The 25838-nt window shown below is 45.2% G+C and overlaps 2 protein-coding genes across 4 annotated transcripts in view; both read left to right on the plus strand.

Moving 5' to 3' along the window:
- The window catches only part of sxc (O-linked N-acetylglucosamine (GlcNAc) transferase sxc), a 97460-nt gene extending 82037 nt beyond the window's left edge, over window positions 1-15423 (plus strand). For both annotated transcript variants that reach the window (XM_080274170.1, XM_080274171.1), the window contains exons 15-20: window positions 478-672; window positions 4153-4344; window positions 5045-5272; window positions 5950-6157; window positions 6825-6993; window positions 12027-15423. In XM_080274170.1, coding sequence (XP_080130296.1) covers window positions 478-672; window positions 4153-4344; window positions 5045-5272; window positions 5950-6157; window positions 6825-6993; window positions 12027-12180 — 1146 coding nt within the window. In that variant the 3' untranslated portion in view covers window positions 12181-15423. The remainder of the gene's footprint in view (window positions 1-477; window positions 673-4152; window positions 4345-5044; window positions 5273-5949; window positions 6158-6824; window positions 6994-12026) is intronic.
- An 8864-nt stretch (window positions 15424-24287) lies between these two features.
- Gp93 (heat shock protein 90 Gp93) overlaps window positions 24288-25838 on the plus strand; it is a 47220-nt gene continuing 45669 nt past the window's right edge. For both annotated transcript variants that reach the window (XM_080274172.1, XM_080274173.1), the window contains exon 1: window positions 24288-24406. In XM_080274172.1, coding sequence (XP_080130298.1) covers window positions 24352-24406 — 55 coding nt within the window. In that variant the 5' untranslated portion in view covers window positions 24288-24351. The remainder of the gene's footprint in view (window positions 24407-25838) is intronic.

The following is a 25838-nucleotide window of genomic DNA, read 5'->3' on the forward strand; positions in this document are numbered from 1 at the left end:
GCATGGGAGAAGGTGGGGGGAGGCCAAGGATGAGATGGAGGGATGGAGTTGAGAGATATATGAGAGAGGCGGGTGTGAGCTGGGAGCTTGGCAATGAAATTGTGGGGGACAGGGTGACATGGAGGCAATTTGTTTGTGGTTACCTCATGCAGGATTGAGGCATCTGCCAATAGATAGATAGAAAAAAATGCAATTATCGGCAATGTATTGGTTGGGAACGTGGGTGAATTGTATCAGTTACAACACTGTTCCATGTGAAAGTGGTATTTATTGCAGATATTTATGTTGAGTGCTGCACTAGCACTTTGAACATGGTGCTAGTCAGAAAGAAGTGTTATGGAATGGGTGTAGAGTCACATAATTGCTTTATTTTGCTGTGGATATGTAGAAAATACAGCAGATGGACTAAAATCTGTGACAAGGTGGAAAAATTACAGCATTTATGTATGTATATGACCATAGTTTACTTGTTGTCAGGTGATGTGGCTGGGATATCCTGGGACAAGTGGAGCCCCCTTCATGGACTACCTCATTACTGACCGCACCACCTCTCCCCTCACTGTGGCCAAACAGTACTCTGAGAAGCTGGCCTACATGCCTGACACTTTCTTTGTAGGCGACCACAAGAACATGTTCCCTCACCTGCAGGAGAGAGTGCTTCTAGATTCAGTGGTTAGTATCCGAAGCTTCTGAATAATGCCAGTTTATAGTAGTGACCTTTGCAGACATGGGAGTACATCAGAAGGATTTAGGAAGATATTTTTGTCACATCTTTGAACTAGAGGATAGTTTTGTTACAGTCATATGAGACTGCCTTTAGATTCTGTGGTTAGTTCAAGAAATTGGTCAGATTTTAGGTGGTTTCCAATACCTTGAATATTTTAACCCTCTGGCTGAGTGTGAAATGGAGGGAGAGTAAGAAATTGTTTTGGAAGGAGGTAAAGAAAGTAAGGCAGTGTGAAAGGGGAAATAGTAGGGGAGTGAAAGATAGGAAAAATAGATAGTTGGTGGAGAAGAGAGAGAAATTGAGGATATGGAAGGAGCACTTTGAGGATTTGTTGAATGAAGAGAGTGACAGCAGTGTGAGTATAAGTGGTTGGGGAATGGCTGGGAGAAGAAGAGATGAGAGGAGGGAGGAAGAGATCAGTAGGGCGGAAGTAGTGGAAGCAATGAAGAAGATCAAGTTGGGGAAGGCCCCAGGAATTCATGGAGTGTGTGGTGAAATGCTGAGGTATGGGGGTGAGATTGTTGAGGAGTGGATATGGAAGTTGTGTAGATTGGCTTGGGAAGAGGGAAGGGTTCCAGAGGACTGGAAATCAGGTATAATTGTTCCTTTATACAAAGGAAAAGGGGAGAGAGAAGTATGTGGTAACCATTGGGGTATTTGCCTTCTTAGTGTTACTGGTAAATATATGGTAGAATACTCATTGATAGGGTTAGGCATATGACAGAGGAGCTAGTTGGAGAAGAACAAGGAGGATTTAGGAAGGGAAAAGGGTGAGTAGATCAGTTATTTGTTACAAGATGTTTAGTGGAGAAGTATCTAGAGAAGGGAAAGAAAGTGTATGCTGCCTTCATGGATTTGGAGAAAGCTTATGACAGAATAGATAGGCAAGGTATGTGCAAGATATTAAGAATATATGGAGTGGAAGGGTGGGGGCACTCACCATCCACTCACTCAATGTAGTGCTGCTCTTGGGCGTCTGCCCTTTCCTCTCCTCCATCCTTCTTTCCTTCCATCCTCTTCTGTCTTTCTTTCCTTCATTTTTTCCTCATCCTTCTGCCTACGGGTGACTTTACACTCCCTCTTCTGTCTGTCTTTCCTTCATTCTTTCCTCTTCCTTCTGCCTGTGGGTGACCCTACACTGAGTGACAAGCCAAATGATTTCCTGTACACCAGGAAACCATTTACTAGGCTGGGTGGTAACCATATAACCAGATTTTGGCGCCTGGTGGTTTAGCGAATAATTACGGCACTCCAATCGGATTGAGCTGGTGAAGGTTTATATCCAAGGGGTGGTTGGGGTTTATTGCTCACATAATGCCACTCAGGGATGAGTGAGGCTGGTCACTCATCTTAAATGTCAAGACCAACTTGCCATGCCCCGGGCTCCTACGCTCATCATGGGGCAAAGTAGGGTTGGATGATGATGAATGAATGAATGAGGGGAAATTGTTGAGTGCTGTGAAGAGTATGTACGAAGGAGCTAGGGCTACGGTGCGAGTGGATGGTGAGCTGAGTGAGTTCTTTGATCTCAGTGTGGAACTGAAACAGGGTTGTGTGATGTCTCCATGGCTGTTTAATGTATACATGGATGGGGTTGTAAAGGAGGTGCAAGGTAGGGCAGTGGATGTGGGGGTGGCTCTAATGAACGAGGGTGAGATTTGGAAGATTCCAGTGTTGCTGTTTGCAGATGATACAGTATTGTTGAGTGAAGATGAATGGGAGTTGCAAGGTTTGATGAATGACTTTAGGACAGTGTGTTGGAGGAGGAAGCTGAAAGTTAATGTAAACAAAAGTAAAGTTATGGTGTTTGAGAGGAATGAAGTCACAGAATGTACAGTGAGATTGGATGGTGAGGATATGGAGAATGTGAGTGCATTCAAATACTTGGGTAGTTTGATGAGTTAGGATGGAACTTTGGGGGATGAAGTGTGTGAAAGGGTACAGCAGGGAAGGAAGGTTGTTGGTTCACTGAAAGCAGTGATGAGAAATAGGGAGGTGAGTATGGAAGTTAAGAAGTCACTGCATGACAGTATTGTGATCTCTACCCTGAGGTATGGAAGCGAGGCGTGGACCTTGCAAGAGGGGAACAAGTCAAGAGTGAGAGCAGTGGAAATGAGTTGCTTGAAAGGAGCATGTGGAGTGACATGGAGGGACAGGTTGACGAATGAAGAAATGAAGGAACATTGTGGGGTGGATGTGGTTGAGAAGATTAGGAGAAATACACTGAGGTGGTTTGGGCATGTGGAGAGAATGGAGAATGAATGACTGACTAAGAGGGTGTATGTAGGTGAGGTGGAGGGAGGGGTAGACCGAGGATGAGGCGGAGGGAGGGAGTTGAGAGGTATATGAGGGAGAGGGGGGGGTGAGTTGGGGGGAGGATAGTCAAATGGTGGGTGACAGAGCGACTTGGAGGCGTTTTGTCTGCGGCCACCCTTTGCCGGATTAGGGCTTCGGGCTATAGATAGATAGCTGTGGATGACATTTTCTCTTGTTTTTTGTGTTCCTACCAGATGAACTTAGTAACTGTAAGTCTTCTCAGACTGAAGGAATTTATTAAAGCTTTAGGTAACTGTCCTTTCCTCCCTTTCCTTCTTTCCTCTTCTGTCTTTCTTTCCCTCATTCATTCGTCTTCCTTCTGTCTACGGTTGACTCTACAGTACACTCAGTTACAAGCCAAGTGGTTTCCTGTATGCCGGGAAACCATTTACTATGCTGGGTTTTAACCATATAACCAAATTATGGCATCTGGTGGTTTAGTGGGTAATAAGGTGCTCCAATTGGATTGAGCCTAGGCAGGTGTATATCCATGGGGTTGTTGAGGTCCATTGCACATGTATTGCCACTCAGGGATGAGTGAGACTGGTCACTCTCATATTAAATGTCAGGACCAACTTGCCAAGCCTTAAGCTTCTACACTTCTCATGGGGCAACACAAGATTGGATGATCGATGGATGGATATCATACTCCAGCTCAAAGAATTTATCCATTCATCCACCATCCATTCCTACATTGCCCCATGAGGAGCGTAGGAGCCCGGGGCTAGGCAAGTTGGTCCTGACATTTATGGTAAGAGTGACCAGCCTCACTCATCGCTGAATGGCATTACGTGAGCAATAACCCCAACCATCCCTTGGATATAAACCTTCACCAGCTTAATCTGATTTGAATGCCATAATTACCCACTAAAACCACCAGGTGCCAAAATTTGGTTATATGGTTGCCACTCAGCATAGTAAATGGTTTCCTGGTATACAGGAAACCGTTTGGCTTGTCACTTAGAGTCACCCGTAGACAGAAGGACGAGGAAAGAATGAAGGAAAGAAAGAAAGGAAGATGGATAGCTAGAAGGATAAACTTATGCCATTTGGATTTATTGGGTTAAGTGGGGAGTGTGTCCATATTATGTGTGTCAACTTTTCTTCAGGACAACCCCAAGCTGCTGAACAATGACACAATCAAGGACAATGTGGCTTTGATCAACACAACAGACCTGAACCCTGTGATAGAAAGTGCCGAGGTGTTGACTGTCAAGGAGGTGGTGAAGCCGGCCACCACCAAAGAGTCTGTTGAGGTGGCTGTCACGGTGGCTCAGCTCCCCACCACAGCACCCATTGAGGTAAAGCAATGTTCCCACCCTCTTTCTTCATCATCGTCATCATCATCACTACCATGTGTCGGGTACCTCCTGTTCATTGGTTACCAAGTGGGAGCAAAGCATGGGAGATCATGATGATGATGATTTAAGCTGTCAGTCTTGATGTTAAGAAGACATGAATAATATGGAAGAGAGCAGTATGTTGTAGTAGGCAGAATGAGTTTATGAGAATACAGCCCAAGGTTGCATTATAGTATGTTGTAGTAGGCAGAATGAGTTTATGAGAATACAGCCCAAGGTTGCATTATTCTTTGCTGTCATCATTAAAATTCTGTTCCCCAATTTTGCCGACAGGTGTTTAGGGTTAAGAAGTAGTAAAATTAAAACAATATTAGAAATTAATATAGTATCAGATTATTGCATCTTCCAGATGATATGCTCAGCTTAAGGTAGATGTCTCCATTTATGCATTGTTTAGTTTATTCTTGTCACTCTCAAAGGTCTCAGAGGAGTTAATGAAGGCTATATCACACTGCTGCTGCATTTCAGAAAAATTCCAAAGATAAGCTTTCTTGAGATAGCATAAAATATAAGTGCAAAATACATCACTGGACACCTATTGAATGGTTGTTGTCATTGACATTGTTGTTTGAGGCTTATCTGAAGGGTTGTTCCCAGTGAAAATCGTCGAGGCTTCACTCACATGTCGCTCCCCTTCTAGTCAATGATCCAGACTGGGCAAGCACAGGCAACAGTCAATGGCCTGATTGTCCAGAACGGCCTGGCCACCACACAGATGAACAACAAGGCCGCCACAGGAGAGGAGCCACCCAAGAACATCCTTATCACCACACGTAAGCAGTATGGACTCCCAGAAGATGCTGTCATTTACTGCAACTTCAACCAACTGTACAAGATTGATCCTTCAACTCTGCAGATGTGGTGCAATGTTAGTTTTGATGTATTTACTACTCCATTGTTTACTTTGTGAATTGTATAGTAGATGTATGTGGATAAAAGTACAAACACACTGTCTTATACATAGTCTTAAGAAGGTTTGTAAATATTGAACATGGAGTTTAGTCTGTTTCATGGGGATCTAACTCCCTGTTATTTTCTTTTATACTTTTCCTTATTTTTATTTGCATATCCTTTTGCATCCTAATTGTTTAACTCAGTTTTGGAGAACTTCCTAGTGGAGAAAAAGTATGTCAAGGCTTTATGTAACCCCTCCAGCTCAAAAACTGTGTTGTGGAATATTGTTGAGATAGCAAGAATAATACGAAAAACATGTTATATGGTTAAAAGGGGTGGCTAGTGTGAGTATCATTTTGACCAAGATTTAATAAGAGTAGTGACAGTGATAAGAAGGGTGTGTGTTGTGTGGCACAGATCTTGAACCAAGTTATGTGGTAATTTTGGTGATACTTTGCATGATGATATTGAGAGTACTGTAATAAGGGTGTTAGTGATAATGAGAGGAGGGGTGCTATTTGTTAAGTGTTTTAAGTGCCAAAGTCAGTGGTGTGACTCAGTTCAGGTGGTTATGGTTATGATTATAACTATGCTTAGTGTCATCCATATAATGATAATGAGGGTGATTGTGTGTGTGTGTGTATGTTGCAGATCCTGAAGCGCGTGCCCAAGTCAGTGGTGTGGCTGCTGAGGTTCCCAGCCCATGGTGAGGCTAACATTCTGGCTCAAGCACAGCACCTTGGGGTTGGACCTGGCCGCATCATCTTCTCCAATGTGGCTGCCAAGGAGGAGCATGTCCGCAGGGGCCAGCTAGCTGATGTCTGCCTTGACACCCCACTCTGTAATGGACACACAACGGGTATGTTTTGTCTGGGAGAGTTATTGTTCATAGTAAAACAGCAGTTGCAGCTAAAGTAATAGCAGAAAAGAAGTAGCAGTAATTGTAGTACCAGTAGTAATGTAGTCATGGTGGTAGTACTATTATTAACCCGTTAACTGGTCTATACAGCCTGTGCTGTTCCAAATGTGACTGCTCAATACAGCCCTGGCTGCACCGGTGAATATCAAATATAGTGCCATGGTGACCAAGGCCGACCCATGCAAGCATGTTTGAGCCTTCAAAACCGAAACCGAAAAAGAAAAAGAAACTGAAAACCATACATTCCAATAGGGAATCAGACACTTTGTTCATCCATGGCTTTACCAAGGTAAATATTGAGTTAATATTTCGTTACTATATACTTTGTCGTGTGTTCTCTCAATTCCTAAGACAAAATTTGGCCTTTGGGAAATTTCATTTTTACCCCTCTGTCTGTGCACCACGGACACCTCCAAAAAAAACCTGTGTGCAGTTAACGGGTTAATAGTTCATGTAGGAATAGGTGTAGAAGTATAAATGACAGTAGTACTATTAATGCAATAGCATTACTAAGATCCATACTGTAGTAGTACTGTTACAAAAGCATTAGCTGCAGTAATAATAATAAATGCTAATAAATAATGATTAATGCCATCATTGTGTACAGGTATGGATGTGCTTTGGGCTGGGACTCCAATGATCACTCTGTCCGGGGAAACGCTGGCATCTCGCGTGGCTGCCTCACAGCTCCACTGCCTGGGCACCCCAGAGCTGGTTGCCACCACTCGCCAGGAGTATGAAGACATTGCCTGCAAGCTTGGCAATGATAGGGAATAGTGAGTATCTGATGGAGGGAGACAGATGGAGACCCCCCCCAAATTTTGATAGTTTCATATTTTTCAGTTTTGTATTTATGGTTTTAAAACTGTTAGTTGGAGATATATATATATATATATATATATATATATATATATAATACACCTCAGTCCCAATTAATGTGCCTATATGGTGGATATGACAGCGCACGCTATTTGATATCACACTAATTGATACACATAACTTATAGGGGGAGATCCATTTGGTGGATGAGTGAATCAAACTCTAGGGGTAAACTTTTAAACACTGATAATTACCCTAGTACTAAATAATAGTATTCGTATATACAGTTGGCGCCAAAAGAACCTGGGCAGTCTCGTCATGTCTACCTGTAAATTTGACAACAGTGTAAAAGAGAGAGAGTTGGGTATTGGTGGGGTGGAAGTTGGGTGTGGGGGGAGGGAGAGGGGCCAGTCTCTCTCTTCTCTTCTCTTCTCTTCTCTCTCTCTCCTCTCTCTCTCTCTCTTTCCTTGGCTGTGTGAAAAATTATTGCTGCCCAGCCCAGTTGTTCGTGTCCAGGCTAACAATTTTAAGTAAAATATTGATAGAGAGAGAGAAAGAGAGAACAGGCTAACAATTTTAAGTGAAATATTGATAGAGAGAGAGAGAGCTGATTCATTCTTTTTTCCCTCTACATTTTATATATGTCTTAATATATTGCTCCTTTTCTTTAAAATGCTTTAAATTGAACATTCCTTTTTTTTGTATCCAAGATATTTTCATCCATATTCCATCCCAGTATGTTTTTTCCGTGAATATTTTGCTATAACACACACGCACACACTGTATATATGCTTGTGTCCAGACTTGCAGTTTTAAGTGAAATATTGAGAGAGAGAAAATCTATCAGCTGATTTATTGTCCCTTGTTTTTACAGATTAGATATATCTTATTACTAATTTTCTTTGAAATTCTTTTAATTAAAGTTATTTTTTGTATTAAAGCTATTTTCTTCTATATTCCATCCCACTATTTTGTGTTCCAGGATTCTCTCTCTCTCTCTCTCTCTCTCTCTCTCTCTCTCTCTCTCTCTCTCTCTCTCTCTCTCTCTCTCTCTCTCTCTCTCTCTCTCTCTCTCTCTCTCTCTCTCTCTCTCTCTCTCTCTCTCACACACACACACACACACACACACACACACACACACACACACACACACACACACACACACACACACACACACACACACACACACACACACACACACACACACACACACACACACACACACACACACACACACACACACACACACACACACACACACACACACACACACACACACACACACACACACACACACACACACACACACACACACACACACACACACACACACACACACACACACACACACACACACACACACACACACACACACACACACACACACACACACACACACACACACACACACACACACACACACACACACACACACACACACACACACACACACACACACACACACACACACACACACACACACACACACACACACACACACACACACACACACACACACACACACACACACACACACACACACACACACACACACACACACACACACACACACACACACACACACACACACACACACACACACACACACACACACACACACACACACACACACACAGAGAGAGAGAGAGAGAAGAAGCTGTATATATATATATTATAGATGAGGGGAGAGAGAGAGAGATAGGGGAAAGAGTGATTAGAGACTGGACCCTCTCCCCCCACCCCATCTCTCTCTCTCTCTCTCTCTCTCTCTCTCGTAAATAATACTAAGTACTACGCACCCAAATCGCACTGAAATCATACAAGAGTGGCAGAAAGTGTTGTTGTGATGAAATACAAGTCATTTAGTGATATTTTTGCTATAATCAAAGAAGTCATATGCTAAGCTTACTGGCTAGCGAACATTTTTGCGGTTGCAGACTTTGCAGATAAGCTGTGAAATGACTCATGACATTATACCAGTAAGTTGTATAAAAGTATGTCATCATCATCATCCAGACCTCCTTTCCCACCCAAGGGCAGGGTGAGGAGTAGCAATGTCCAGACAGCCCAAAATTGCCCAATCCAATGGGCCACGCTTCCATTCACTCATCATTCAAGCCCCCAGAATCCTGGCTCTATTGGATACGCCAAAAACATTCACCACTTTCTGTAGCTTCACGTATCATATCCGACAGAGTCAATCCAGATGCTGCCACGTTAAAAAGGGGTGCCAAAAATCCCTGATCATGCACATCTCATCACAAAATTCATGCAGCCAGCTCGATCTCCTGTCAGTTCCCCAGCCTCACAGACTTCCAAACCTCTCTTCCTCACACATTCATCCACCATATCTCTCCACCTTCTCCTTGGCCTACCTCGTCTCCTCCCTCCTTCGAATTCGCTCAGATATACCTTCTTCACCACTCTATTGTTATCCATTCTCTCCACATGACCATACCATCTCAGTACACTCTCTTCAATTCTGGTGTCCACCGACTTCCTCACTCCGCATGTTTCATGAATCACATAATTTCGTATCCTATCCACCCTCTGTACTCCACATACATTCCTCAGCAGTCCCATCTCCACTGCTCTTACTCTTGCCTTTTCATTTTCATGCCACACCATAGTCTCACATCCATATGTTAAAGTTGGCACTAACACTCCTTCATGTAAGCCTTGTGCAGCTGCAACACTCAAGCCTCTGTTTCTTATCAAGGCCTTCATTGCACCAGTTACTTTTCTTCCTTGTGTCACTCTACTTTCAACTTCTTTTGCACATTTTCTTCTCTTTTCTATCACTGTACTCAGGTATTTGAACTATCTCACCAATTCCAGTCTCTCTCCATTCACTGTTACATTGCACTGGGAGTCACCTTCTCTCTCAGTAACCTTCACTTCACTCTTTTCTACATTTACTCTTAAGGAACGACACTTACCGACATCATCAAAACTCTGCACTAGCCTACCAAGTTCTTGTCCGGTACTTGCAAACAGTACCGGTACTGCATCATCAGCATACAACAAATTTGAGATATTCCATCCATCACCATTCATTACCAATGCCATCCCTCTCTCCATTACTTGTGTTTTCACTTCTCTCATCACCCCATCCATATATACATTGAACAACCACGGGGACATCACACAACCTTATCGCACGCCCGCACTGATTGTGAACCATTCACTTTGATGCCCATTAACCCTGACACATGCTTCACTACCACCATAAAAGTATGTAAATGGTAATTTAAGTCATCCATGAAGTTTTATAAAGTTTGTGATGAATTTCTTCACATTGCTACTGTTTTGCTGAAGTCTAGCATAAACACTGGAATATTGTAATAAAACCACATGAGACAGGCTAGAATTTTTTATTATTATTATTATTATTCTGATTACTGTATTGTGATTAGGTAAAGTGGCAGTAACCCTATTTTGTACCGAAAAAATCTTGTGGTTTGGTGGATATTTCCACCTTACTGGGCAATTTTTCCGCATTAGACGGTCAAAACTCACTTTATATTGTCTCAAATCATTCTCCGGGCTTGGCGTGCGTACAGACATGCAGTTTGTTGCAAATGCTAGGAGAAAGTTGAAGTTTGTGTGACATAAATATTAGCTCTTAAGATTAAGGATAAGTGGGTTAACCCCTAACTGCCGGCTTAAGTGTATCGGAGTCACGATTTTGGGTGCGGAGCAACGCCGGTTGATGTGTATAGCCGCAAGCATTTTCCCACTACCCTTTGAACTTTAACTTTCCTTACTCATCGACGGGACCACCTAGAGACGTAGGGATACTTTCATTTTAAAGAAGAAGAGTTGGCGATTCTTATGTATCTTTAATTTTTTTCTCTCTAGCTGTTATAGTTTGGCAGATATTAGGGTTTAAAGTAAGGGTATTTTTTTCCATCATGGATAACCCCCGTAGGGAGGAGAATGCTACTTCGGAAAACCCCTGGCGTGTAGGGGTTAAAACACGAGTTGAAAACAATTTTTTTCCTGTTTCTCCGCATTGAGCACATTCAGTAGGTTGTTGTCATGGCTGCCAGAGCCAAAGGAGTAAGGCATCTACAGCAGCCACGATTCAGCTGATCTGCATCACGGAGAACTCTCCTGGTGTATTAATGGCATTAGTGTAACCTCCTGTCTCACCTCCTGTAATGCTTCCTTGATAGATGCTGCAGTAATCACATCTGCTGTGGTGGCTTCACTAGCATTGTTAATTTCATGTTGTGCTGTCAAGAGACAGCTCACTCTGTTTGGGAATCATGCTATTTGGTCATGCGCTAATTGGGACCTATGTGTATATTTATTCTGACAACTGCCTAATAACTTTATTCAATTCTGGAAATGCCACTCAGTCTGAATGGTTTAGTAATATGGTAGAAGGGAATATATACTAATAGTTGTAGTAGTAATAGCAGTAGTTGTAGCCTCAGGTTCATCTGAAATGTGAACCAAGCAAACTGCTGGCTGAGATTGCCAGTCTCTTGTAATCCACCATCTTTTTGGGGGGGAACTGGGAGGCAATTGAGGGATATTTGTATAAACAGACAGCAGAGACACCTAGCTTTACTTGGGGGGGAACTGGGAGGCAATTGAGGGACATTTGTATAAACAGGCAGCAGAGACACCTAGTTTTATCAATGCCATAACGTGAAAGTAACCTTCACCACCAAAGAAGGAATAGGTGATCGAGGTAACTGAGAAGGAAGAATGAGGCTAAATGAGAAATTAGTGGCCTGTGTATAGATTACCAAAGATAACTTTATTTTTTTGTTTTTAATTCCTCATAGATTTTCTGCCATTCTTTGTTTTTCTTGCTGTTGTTGCCCCAGCCTCAGCTGAATATGAAGCAGTGGATAACAGGGTGAAGTCCTCCTACAGTCCACTATCCTTTTGAGGGATAGGGAGGGAGGTGAGGTTATATCATTGCCTCCCTTTTTAGCAACTTTGTTTAATATATATTTACATTTTCTTCCTCCAGCTTGAAAGCAATGAGAGCCAAAGTGTGGAAGGCACGGACAGAATCACCCCTGTTTGATTGCAAGACATATGCCCGCAACCTTGAGCGTCTCTTTAAGCGCATGTGGGAAAAGCACGCCAATGGGGAGAAGCCAGATCACATCACTGAGTGGTAAACAGAGCACTCCAGCCAACAGATAAAAGAATGTGTCATTATTTATTTCAGTTTCATCCTGATTGATTGTGTATGAGCTGCAAGTTAAATGTGTGAATGAGATCATTTTGTGTCATCATAATTGCTCATTTATTATTGCTTGATCAGCTGTTTCATTAGACTTTAATTTTTGTACATTGACTTTTAGGAAATGTTTGTTTTTCTCCTGCTTTCATTAGGTCATCTCATTTAAGAGTAACTTTAATTAGGAGAAATGTGAAGTTGGGGAAACGTCAATGTGATAGTTGCTCTTTCAAACCCTTGCCATAATAATAGTAATAATTATATAAAGACTGGGTGACAGGAACAGGTACGAGGATTAGACATGTTTTTTGCCCCAGATGTTTCCAGTGTATTTTTATTAGTGACCTTAAAAATTTTAATGACATTTACCTGTTGGGTACTGCAGTGAGAGTGGTATCTCCCAGGTGGGGGAGTCCTCTAGACAACTAAAGTTTGTTCCCTAGGGTAGGCTAGATCCATTAGCCTTTCATGGCAGCTAGCCAAAAGGGGAAGGGGGGGGGGAATCAGGGTTGATGTTAGTAGCTATATGTGTACTCAGTTAGAAGTGTGTGGGAACATGGAAAATGCAAAACCAAATGGACAGTGTGTGTTGTATTGCATACTTGGGAGAGAGGCCCTTTTTTTTTTTTTTTTTTTTTTTTTTTTTTTTTTTTAAGCACCTAGTATTTTAGTGTCTCACTGTTCCCCACATTAGTGAAGCCCACAGAGTATCATTGAAGCATATGGTCTTAACACAGGGTCACAGATAAAATAATGTTATCCTCACTCGTGTTCCTGGCAGGCAAAGTCTCATTCACTCACATTCAGTTACTTGAATAATATCCTGGCCAGTCACTGATGTTTGTTGTAGTGGATGTCACATTGTATCGGAAAATGAAAAAAAAAAATCTTAATATACAAGTGAGTGTTGCGCAATTGTGGATCTTTACATGGTATGTTTTGTATGTATATGTGTACATTTGGGTAGCATTGGCTTGACTTGCGGGTGATTGTAATGTCTGGAGAGGTCAGTTACTGGAAGATTATGATAAGAGTAGATGCCTGTTGTTTGTATATAATTCTTTTTCTCTAGGCTTAGGTAAACATCAGAGGCCCTATAGCAAAAGACATTGAACAGCTTTGCCATTTATTCTTCCCATAAGCTCACTGTCTTGCTGAAGTCTGATTTTAAAATAATGGGAAATTGCTTGAGGCTAATGGTGATTGTAATATAAAAATAAAAACTAATGAAAATGGCCTGATCTTGCTGCCTTAGCACTGGTGTAGTAAACGACCAGTGACCTGAATGGTTAAATGTTTCGTTAATAGTTTTGGCATTTGAATAGCATGAGCAGTACAGAAGGGTATTCTTAACCGCAGTACAGAAGGGTATTCTTAACCGTGTTTCTGAATATAAGGCAGATTCATTGTATGGAAGCCTATTGTGGATAGTCAAGCATTTTCAGTGCAGTGTAGCGGTTCACTTGTATGTATTTTCGTACATAGAGCATAACATTTTACTATTTATTGATACCGCAGGCCCTGCAGATACCAGTATGTTTTGAGTTGATCATAAGTAGGTCAGGGAAATGTTAGATGTTCAGTGTGTCCCTAAGTGCGAGGCCTGGGGAAGCAAGATTTACAATGGAAGAGTTAAGAGGTAGGATGGGACTGGAGTGTATTGGTAATGTGATGAGTAGAGGTAGATTGAGGTGGTTTGGGCATGTGGAGAGGATGGGGGATGATAATTAGGTGCAGAATGTGAGAAGTGTTAATGTTGGAGATAGGGTTGCGAGAGGTAGACCGAAAAAGACCTATGATGAGGTCACTGAGTTTGACCTCAGGGTTAAGCGACTGAATAGGGAAGCTGCCAGAGATCGAGCAGCATGGAGAGCAGCCATCAGGTAACCAAGGCCAATGCCTGCAAGTGTGTTGGAGCCTTCAAAACTAAATGAAACAAAGTGATCCAGAATGCCACGTGAAATGTTCTGTAGAGATAGCATTTTCTTTTTTAGTATTGTATGACTTGAAAAGCTTTAAGAGGTGCATCAAATCGGCATCCATAAATATTGTAACCACGTTAAGGTCAAAACTAGTATTTAACAACAGACTGCTAGACCTTCCAAAGCATGGTACTCGTGAAGCATCTATAGAGTCTTCAGTTTTCCTGTCATAATCCAGAGTTTGAGGTGATCTTGCTGTTAGTACTGTAATGCAGACTGGATGTTTCTAAGTTTATATCTCAGCCAGATAATCAAACCAGTACCCCAGATGCTGAAGTTGTTCAGTCTTCTGCTGCAGAGCCTCATAGTCAACATGAAAGGCTCAGGATTTTTTCAGCGTTACTGCTTTTTCAATATAAGGATGTACACGTTATGGAGAGGCACAGTTCTGTACATATATTTTTCCTTTCCTTTTTTTTTTTTTTTTTTTTTATAAATATATATTATGCCTGGTTGCTCACAGGATGTTGAGGATGTCAGTAAGATGTTTGTATGATTAAAACTCATATTCCTCTTCCCCTCACTCCAACCTGACATAGCTCACTGTAATTGTGTAACAGTCATTCTAGTGAAATTATTTTTGAATCATGCTTTCAGAGTGTTTTGCCTTTGTCAAATTGTCCTTGGTTATTGAAAAGTGGTGATTCTTATAATGATCATTGTGCATTTGAGAATTCCCTGGAAACCTTCCTTATGTCATTTTAGTTTGATGGATTGAAGAGTGTTGCCCTATGTGCATTTGTGAATGGGAAGACTTTCTGAAGCCATACATAAATCACTTATGTATCAACGTGTGCTGTATATTTATGCTTATACAGTTGAGTTTCTTTCCAGTTTTAGTTGGAGATACTTGGATATCAGTCATTGTTATATTAGTTTTGGATTGCACTTTGGACTGAATTGCCATGATTTTCCCTTCATGTTGCACTGGCTTGACTCGCTGATATTCAGGCCTTTGTGCAGTGTGATGTTCTCTGTGATGATGAGTGGAATTACGAGTATATTATCTCTTCTGTGGTTGAATTTATCCTGTACCAAGTAGGTGGAGTTGATGCATATAGTACCGGGAGTTGCATTTCTAGTTGGCTTCAGAGATTCCATACTGTCTCTTCCCCAATAATTGTTACACACACCATAATACAGTAATCTTATTTGTTGCTGATGCAGACTTTGTTGATTTGAAACAGATGTATGTTACACAAGAAAGGGAGATGCAAGATAGAAAGTACATTGGTAAGGAAGAAGCACTAAGAAGTTTCATATACCTATTAGTATACACTCCTGTATTCCAGCATATTATGAAACAGTGCCACACCACAGTCGTATAATTTATGCCAAACTCCGTTCATTATAATGTGATTGCATATCTAAAAGTTCATTTGTGCTACAGTGCATTTAGCGAAGTTTGGAGTGAAACATATTCCGATACATGCACGTGTTCAAATATTTACGCATGTGGGCATTTGGTTTGGCATCACACAATTATCTGCCAGCATTCATTTGAAGATTTTTTTTTTTTTTCCATGTATTATTATTAAACCATGAGTTGTATGTTAATATTTAGATCTTGCTTATTTTGTACAGGAAGGGCGTGTTTATTTCCATGTATAGATTTTGCTTTCTACAAATAAACTTAAAAACAAGTTTGTGTGTTTGTGGTTGACCTGCTTACCGAGTATAATTTATTTTTATTATATGAGTTGATGTGAGGATAATGAAGGTAAAAATAATGACTAATATGATTGCTTTTGAACTGCAATCATATAATGAGAGAGTGTACCTGTGTGGTAAGGTTATATGGACAAAAGATGGTGATGGTTTGGACCCAGGTTCATCAGGATGTCAACACAGTGGACTATAGCTGAAGTTGCCCTTCTACAGTCCCATCACCCTCATTTTGAGGGGAGAGGGAGGCTTATAGATGTAGGCACCTGTCGGCCAATGGTGTAATGGATAACGAATGAAAGTGAGAGAAGGTGTGTTAGTCCAACAAGGTGGATGAATATGGTTTAGGCATAATTGTAAGGTGTGGATGTTGAGGGTAAGGAAATGACTGACTTTGCTAAATTATGTTCAGAAGAGTACACAAAGATTTAGCACCAATTCTTTGACGAAGGTGGACTCTTACTGCTGTAGGTGATACAAAGAAAAATCCCCAAATGTTAAGGTGACTGGGATGCTTAGGTGGAGCAAGGAATTTTGGGGGCTTGAACGTTTGTCTCGCTTCATTGGGAAAGTTGTTGAGACCAAGTTCTCCCACTTTCACATACATTCTGTATCCGGCCTCAAGCCATCTTTTGGTGAGAGGTCAGTGTTATGCAGCATAGTCTGACCCCGACTCCTTGAGTTCAGATATGGTACGGGCCTTGGGTTCTTTGTTCTTGACCAGGCCAGAGTATGCAGACAAGGAGGAGCATCCCAAACACCAACTGATCAAGGGCACATGTGTATTGGGCACAGGACAAGATACAAAGATTGGTACCATGATATACACAACAGTACGTGACCAAACCTATTCAGTACAAATATATATACCAATACAGAGGAATACAGTTCACACTTACATTAAATATTTCCATGATACAGTACATATATGGCACTTACAACACATTGGCTATGTCTCACTAGAACACCCACAGGGGGGGAGAACACAACAGAACCTCAAACAGTATATCTCGATAGCATACGTGCGCGTGACAGGGACGGGAATATTACCTTACTCCACAAAGCACTCGCGTGACATAGACGCAACTTTATTTCACCTATAACACATCTGTGTGACATAGACGAGATAGGCTGTCTTATGTTACACTTGTGTGACATGGGACGTGGGGATATATCACTTGTTATATACTCGCATGACATGGACGGTAGGTGACACTATTCCACAGTATTCTCGTGTGACATGGACACACAGAGTATTACTCTTAGCACACTCGCTTGACATAGATGGGATATCACTACGAGGTACGTATTTCTTATGCTAGGTGTTTTTAGTCCGACCTCTCGTCCTAAGAACACCAGCGACTGAGCGAGTCCTCTTTCCGGACCGGAAGTAAAGCACCCACAAAGGAACAGGACATAAAAACCAGGCAGTACACCTTAACACATCTATTGTCTTAATTCCTACACCGTTACAATATAAACAGAGAGATGTTGGATATGCTTAGGGACAGGAACACAGAGTTAGCCTTTAATACAAATGGTTACAGTTACACTCTTCACTTATACATGAATATTGGACTCTAATATTACAATACCCGTATACTGTTTCTTGGCAGAATTGGCATTTTATATATATAGTTCGATACACCAGGAGAGGACGGGACCAAGAGTTAGGGGAATGAATATTTCCATAAGTGGGTAGGGTGCGGGTCGCGACACTCGAGAGTCAGTTGTGGTAACACTAGTTCACAGGTCTTTGATGATTCCCGCACACCACTGATCTTAGCCCACGATTTCTTTACGTCCTCCTGTATATAACTGTTGTTATTTTCTTTTCTGCCAAGTACCGAGTCTTCATACACTATTGGTAACCTTAGTCACTTATATTATTTGGGCCTTCACTCTGTCACTGATCACTGTGCACTTCTATCTCGACTGTTCACGACACTAGAGTTATTAAGGTCACTGTATACCCGTATTTTCCTGGGCATCACCTGCTGCGTGCCCGGGGCGTGAGAGAGGGGCCCTACGGGGAGCCCTCCTACGGAGGGCAACGTACTGCCCGCAGGGGCGTCACTGCCCGAGTCGTAGTCGTCGTTGGGGTGCAGGGAGGCCCTCCTGGCTGGGGGCCTCGACCTGAGAGGAGTCCCTTGCACTGGAGCCTCGTCGGTGGGGTGCAGGGAGGCCCTCCGGTCTGGGGGCCTCGACCTGAGAGGTGGCCCTCGGGACTAGGGCCAAACAGCTGCAGGAGGCAAGCCTGGCGCCTCTGGCTCCGTGGAGAGAGAGAGCATGGGTTGTCTGGCCCTGGGGGCTGCTGGTCAGGCCTGGGAGTCCGGGGGCTGTGGCCGCCTACAGGAGAGAGCACCATCAGGGGTGAACTGCGGCACCGCCTCCGTCGGGTGTCCGTCAGGGACAGGGACTTCCCAGGCGTAGGTAGTAGGGCTTGGACCAGGCCACGTCAGCACTCTGGCAGTACCTCCGGGGAACCGCTCCTGTAGGGAGACAAAGGGCGTTCCACGCAGCCGAGAGGAAAGGGGTCGGACGTGCAAGGGACTTCCTGCTTCGGGAGGGCCTTTGGAATCACGAATGAGGGGCGTATGGTGGCCGCTCCCTCCCCGTCACGTACGGTGGCCGTGAACGCAGTTTCGTGACTCCTAGGGCTCGCAGCTGAAGGGCGTATGGTGGCCGCTCCTTCCCCTGCACGTACTGAGACAGTGCTGGCGGTGATGCTCCCGAAGGAGGAAAAGGCAGGAGAGGGGTGCACAGGGGCAGCGCCCTCTCCAGTGCATGCTAAGACCGTAGCCGAGGGTCTACTTACCCTGGCAGGCACAGTGGCCGTAGCCGTGGGCCTGCCTGCCTGCCGGGAAGTAACTGAAGGGCGTACGGTGGCTGCTCCTTCCCCGTCACGTACGGTGGCCGTGAACGCAGTGTTACTCCTGTAGTAGGAGGAGATAGTGGATGAGGGGCGTACAGTGGCCACTCCCTCCCCGTCACGTACGGTGGCCATGATCACGGTTCCACCATTCCTGTCTCTGCCAGTCGGGGCGCGTTCAATAACTAATGCCCCGAGGCCGTCCCCAGAGGTGGCTGTGGCTGAAGGGCGTATGGTGGCCGCTCCCTCCCCCTCACGTACGGTGGCCATGATGGCGGTGTCACAGGGGGAAAACAACTGAAGGGCGAACAGTGACCGCTCCTTCCCTGGTACGTACAGCGGCCATACCGCTGTGTTGCCTGGGACTGACTCTGGATCAGTCCCACCCCGAACCTGGTGAAGGCTGCCCCGCTCGCAGGGTCGTTGTCTCTTCCTGCTTACCTGGTGTTGTGACATTTGCGGGGAAGAGGGACTCAGGACAGGAGTGTCCCGGTGACCCTATTGTTCTGGGTCACTAACCCTGCCGTGGTGTCCTCATGGGGTGGTGGTGTGGTGGTGGCTTGGTGGTGGGGTGGGGGCTGGCGGGGTGGGTGGTCCGGCGGCAGCGGGTATTTTAGTATTGTATACAACAACTCGGGAAGCAGAGACACAACACTCATACGTCTATAGAGTTAACTGTGTATTGCACGGGGAGGGGGGAGGAGAACACACACGTGAGACGGCTGGGGCCTAGCGCCCTTGTACCAATGTTAGCACTCAATATGGGTTCTCTACTGGGTTCACAATTCACTGGATATTGGGGCTGGAATATCACTAAGGTCACTGGGGGGAATTTACCTCACACATGGTCATATTCTATCACGCAAAGGGGGGGGGAACACTGACGGGGGATGTAATAACAATCTAGAGTACTTCTACTCACAGGTACAGGCAGTGAGTGGCGCTAGGGCGCGCCTGGGCCCACTATGCTAGCAGCCGCAGGTGGCGGTCTGGCGTAGGGGGCAGGCTGTCAGGAATGCGCTCCCGGTGGGAGTCACTTTTGGGATCGCTTGTGTTCTAGTTGAGCTGAAGGGCGGAGTGGTGGGCAGCCCTTTCCTAGTGGGGGCCATGGGAGAGGAGTGGCCCTCAGGACTAGGGCCGAACAGTTAGGCGCACAGCATGGCCCCTGCCCTTTGTCGTGGTGGGTGTCTGGGGCAGACCTGATCAGGTCTGGGCCAAGGGTCGGCTGCGGGATGATTGGTGCCTCTCCGGAGCTGTGGTCTTGCCTAGGGGAGGCAGCTGTCAGGGGATAGCTGCAGCCGCCTGCGCTGGGGGAAGTCCGGAGCTGCGGCGGGTGGCAAGGGCGGCTCGTCGGCACCGGGAGCTGCGGTCTCACCTCGGGGAGGAGGCTGTCAGGGGTGGTCTGCAGCCGCTCACACTGGGGGAGTCCGGCAGTGGCTCTTGGTGACGGAGGCGGTGCCACAGTGATAGGATGGCTGGCCTCAGGGTGGTCTCGCCCTGTCTGGTCTCTGGTGGGGTACCTGCAGGGGAGCAGTCTCCACTCTCCATATGAGAGCGGAGGGGAGAGGGTCACCTCGCTCTGCCACAGGAGGGGTGGGCTGAGCAAGAGGCGTCATCCCATCCAGGAACCTCCGGTGTCACAGAGGGGGAGCGACAGATGGTCTGCTCCCCAACTTGGCGGGCCTGACGGTCCTTGCCAGAGCTCTGCGCCGGGGCGTGATAAGGAGGTCCAGAGGACGCCGCTTCGGCCAGGCAGATCTGATGGACACTGCCTAGGCTCCTGCCCGGGGTAGCGGCCGAAGGAGATCTGGTGGATACTCCTCCACGCGACCACTCGTCCTGGGGACGACCGGAGGGGGAGGCCTGTAGGGTCTCCTGGTGGGTGCCACGGGTCCGGTGGACTCTGTCCTCCTGCCTTCAGGGGATGGTGCAGCTGGGGGACAACTGGCGGTCTGCTCCCTGGAGGTAGATCCAGTGGATACTACCCCTGGGTCCACCGCCCTCTGGGAAGATCCAGCGAAGGTCGTGCCGACGTGCTGGCTCCCAGAGGTAGATGGCAGAAGAAGAACCGGTGGTCACTCCTCCTACAACAGATCCAGAGGACACTACTGTGCCGCTGCTCCCCTGGGGTATCACAGGACGTGAGGCTCCAGTAGAGTCCCCTCCTCTTCTAGAGGCAGATCCGGTGGACACTGCATCCGAGGGCCTGCTTGGGACTTGGCTGTTGCAAGTCCCACCCCGATTCTGGCAAGTGCTCTCTCCATCGTAGTGAAGTGCACTCAAACTGCAAGCTGCCTGGTGGTCTGGCTGTGTGGAAGAGGGGCGTCGGGTCATGGGGGACATATGCCGTTTCTGCTCGGAGCGCGTATATACTTTCCTATCGTCTCCTTGTGGGGTGGGGGTTACCTCTCTATGCCCTCCTCCTGGGGTGGTGGTGTCTGGCTCACTTCACCGAGCAAATATTTCAGTCAGGATAATGACTGAAGTGTTTTTTTTATTATGCAGTTGGTTTTCTTTAAAAAAAAGCTGTTGATACTTTCATGCTTCGACTTTGGACAAAGGAAAATGATGATTACAGGTATGTAGGAAACAATTTCGGTATCGTTAAATCAGGCAAGTATCTCATTCCACGATTCCAGAAACTGAATAATGTCAAACGTGCTCCCTCATCAAAATTTAGTCTGTTCATTGTAGACTGCATTTTCCACGATTCATTCGACCACTGGCTTATTCACTGAAATATACCAGCCACGGCAAGTAGGGATGTGACAACACCCCCAGGAGGTGACAATGGAGGGGCTGTGAGGGTGTACACACCACCCGAGCAGTATGTGCGTATGTCCCATAGGGCCAAGTGCCCTTATTCCCTGGAGCGTGCCCAACAGAAACACCGCGTCTGGGTACATTACCCTCCTACCGAGCCAGCCCTCAACAGAACTGGGGTGGAACTGAAAAGCCAGTTCCAGGCAGCACCCCAGTGACGGCCTGTAGCCACAGACAAATAGAGATGGCCTGTGGCCGCTCAGAACAAGCGATGGCCCATAGCTGTGCAGTAACCAGGACGGCTTGTAGTCGCACACAAACAGTGATGGCCTGTAGCCACACACAAATAGAGACAGACTGCAGCCGCTCAGGTGCTGCCCACCCCCTCTCCCCCTGCAGAACCAATGACAGCCTGCAGCTGCATCTGGGGAGAGAATGGTTCACCCCCTCTTCTTCTGCAGTCGCCCCAGGGAGCAAGACACCAGTGACACCCTGTAGACGCACCAGCAAGCAGGTGATGGCTGGTAGTCACACCTCGCCTACATGTCACTCCCCAATCAGGACACTGGCGATGGCCTGTAGCCACGCCTGTGGTCAGGTGACGGCCTGTAGCCGCACCTCGCCCATGGTCCTACCTGGAAGTTGGGCCCAGGTGACGGCCTATAACTGCACAGACAGGGAAGGGATGGCCTGTAGTCGCCCTCCCCCTGTTGCCCACAGGACCTCGGCAACGGCTTGTAGCCACACCTGTGGTCAGGTGACGGCCTGTAGCCGCACCTTGCCCATGGTCCTGCCCAGAAATTTGGCCCTGGTGATGGCTTATAACCGCACCGACAGGGAAGGGACGGCCTGTAGCCACCCTCCCCCTGTTGCCCATGGGACCTCAGCGATGGCCTGTAGCCGCACCATGGAGAGACTTCACCCAAAAAGTTTCTTGACCCCCGTGACTTCCCAGCCAGAGGACGACCCTTGCTCAGCTCGCCTCTCCTGTGGCAGAGCAGGCCGTTCCTCTATATCCCCCGACAAAGATGGCCCCCAGGAGGAGACTCTCTGCCTGGAGGAAGTGTAGAGAGGACCTGTGATATCCCCAGGAGTGTACACCATCCAGACAGCGCCCAAGGGAAATGAGAAGCTGACGGACTCCTGCCAGAGGAGATGCTGCAGTATCACCCTGACGGGAGAGAGGCTACAGGCGCCAGACTCTCAGTAACGTCCCCAGAGCTCCAGGGCGCGACCTCTCCAGCCCCAGGCAACGGCAACCCCCTACCCAGGACAGGCACAGGCAAGAGCGCCTGCGCGAGTTGTTCGGCCCTGGTCCGAAGGGCCAGACCCCCCTTCCGAGCCCCACGAGCGAGGGGCCCTTCGTCACGCCCAACCTCAGTCCACAGCAGGTGACGTCACCACTGCGGGTAGTCCCGTGGCCCTTGAAAGAAGGGACACCTGAATGGACTCCGCCGACACCTGGCCGACACCTGAGAGTCCCCGGGCCCTCACCGCCCGACCGGAGACCTCGGCCCTGCCCCGTATAATCAGTGACTGCTACTCCAGCGAGTGTGACTAAAGTGCCCGTATACTACATAGTGACAGAACATAGTGCGCTAGTGACCACATTATGAACCGTGTGTGTGCGTACCCTCTAGGTGTACTATACTGATCTCGTGTCTCCGCCACTAGACAGTGAGTGTTGAAGATAGTGTTTTAGTGACTACACCTGTAACTGTGTATATGCATATCCATAAGATCAGCTGTGTTGAAATAGTGCCTGTATCACCACTCAGTGTATGACGGGACACTCAGATCCAGATTGTGTATGTTCAACCTAATATTCAGACTGTGTAGAAACTCCTCTCACCTGATACACAGTAGTCCATCCGACACCCTCACGACTGGGAAGTATATTGCGTGATACTGACAAGTGACACCTCACAAGCCAGTCCGAGCCCCTAGTCTGTCTAGTATCTATTGATATTGAACAGTATATTGTGTGGCTCCTGCTCCTATTGTATTCTGGAAATTATAGTTAATATACGTGTAAGGTTGTTGTCCAGAGTTTTTTATGTCCTGCTCTTCTCGTTGTGTGTTCTAGCTCCAGTCTTGATAAAAGGACCCCAGCTCTATACCAAGAGTTTCTAGGATGGGAAGCCGACCTAAAAACACCTAGCATAACATTCATAACCTGACTAACAATTTGTTAATAAAACAAAGTGAACTACATATTAAGCAAAAACGAGCAGCATATCCAAAGTGATAACATTCACAATAAGGTGATAATTTCAGGTCAAGAAAAAAGGGTAAGTAAAAGTGCTAGTATTGCAATGGTTACAGCAGAACCCATTTAAAGGCATCGAATGTACGAGAACGTTTATTATCACCTAAATAAGTGAATTCCTCGCCTTGCTTTAATTTTTTTACGAAGAAAGTTAACTCAATATAAAAAGAGCAGTCGCTGACAGCGAGCTAAAATGACATAAGTGAAGGCTAGCAGGTGATAATTTACATTACAACACTTACATCAGGTGTTTAATAAGTAGACATTAGGAAAAAATATATAGCACACTTTATACCAAAAGAACGTCAACTGTTACTCAGCACGAACGCCGGCCCCGACAAAGACCAATCAGAGACAGCCAACTCTACGCGAGCACCGATACTCTCCACTCGCTCACTGGTTGGAGTCCTGGCGTGGTCTCATTCTATTGGCTTACACGGGGAACCCCGCCCACTGAGGGGAGGGGCCAAGTCGTTTCCTTTAACTCCACCACAACATAAGCCAGTCGTAGTAGAGACTCACGACGTTGGGTTGGTTGAAAATAAGACCGGCGAAATAATGTTGCAGACCAGACATAAGTTATTTGTATTACTTCTCGGCCTCCTCTTCTTGGGTAAGATAAGTAGCATTTCTTTTGTCATTTTTTAACTTATTTTCCGATGAAGTTATTGTTTTTCCTTCCACTAGCTTGGTAGACTGGATGATGGCTTGGTGCCGATTAATTTATTCTCGTGGAATGTCACGATTGTCACTGTCACAGGCAGTGATTGTAGTTTTTAATGGTAGTGATTGGACGATGTTTGTTAGTGATCGAGGTAAATGTTGTATGTCTGATGTTCCCTGTACATAAGAAATATTTTAAGAACATGCACCACTAAAGAACAAATGGAGATTATTAAAACAAAGTGCCATAAAATTTCATTATCAAATGGCTTGCTGAAATATCCATCGCTGTGCCCTGAAGTCATTAGATATTTTAGCAAAGATTATCGAATCTACGGTGATAAGAGAAAGATTACTTTATAGGATGATTTTTTATCAGTATTAATATTAGTTAAATAATCTAGTTTCTTAGAATATTTCAAATACATTCCTACAAAGGAAACTTTAGCCCCATTTCCTAGGTAGGAGTACTGTCTATATAGGAAGCACAGTACACAACAGGAGGCCTGTTGGCCCACAATGAGGTTCTTTTGGATAAAAAGCTAACTTAATTTAGCTGTTTGTAGCAGTGTAAAAAAAAAAAATGGAAAAGTTAGTTACTAGTACATCTTTCAGGTTTAACTTATCATTTAAGAACAAAATGCTGGAATGTATCAGAATTTTAATGAAAAATATAGTTTGAGTACAGGAAGTTCTAATTACCTTAGTAAATATTTAAATTGGCCTCTTTAGTTTATCTGGTAAATTCTTGGTTTGACTCATAATGGATCTAGTTATTTCCTATTATATTAGTCACCTTTACAAACATGTAACTTCTGTTAAGTTAGTAACAGAAATAACATTCTAAAATACATAACTGCCGGTGCTCAACCTGTGCTGTAGGGTTTGTCATTGCCATTGTGCACAAGCTTACTGATGTAACTGGGGGCTTTGCCCCCACAGACCCTGCCCCCCAGCCCTTGTAATCACCCCCGTGCATAACTAATTAGGTTTGTAAGAAACTTGTACATTTTAGATATTGAGGTCATGCATATATAGTGGTGAGTGAATCCAGTTGCATAGAATGTTGAGTGCTGTACCTGTTAATGTTTTGTTGAAAGTATCAAGTATTTCTACAGTTATGAACTGACTGTAGAACACAGAATGAATGTTGTACCTGTTAATGTTGATTTTGCTGAAAGTTTCAAGTATTCTACGGTTGAGCTGACTGTAGAGCAGAATGATTTATGAGCTGAAACAAGGATATCAGTTATTTCCCTTAGACCATAACCATGTTATGATGTATGGGTGTTTTAACTTAATGGCAGTTCTTTGCTTCCCAGGAGTCGTTTCCGTACCCAGTCCCAAATCCCAGAACTCTTGCTGAAGTTCATTCAATGACA

Source organism: Coenobita brevimanus, chromosome 57, assembly GCF_032717465.1.
Source record: "Coenobita brevimanus isolate Jiangsu-jjx chromosome 57, ASM3271746v2, whole genome shotgun sequence".
Taxonomy (NCBI): domain Eukaryota; kingdom Metazoa; phylum Arthropoda; class Malacostraca; order Decapoda; family Coenobitidae; genus Coenobita; species Coenobita brevimanus.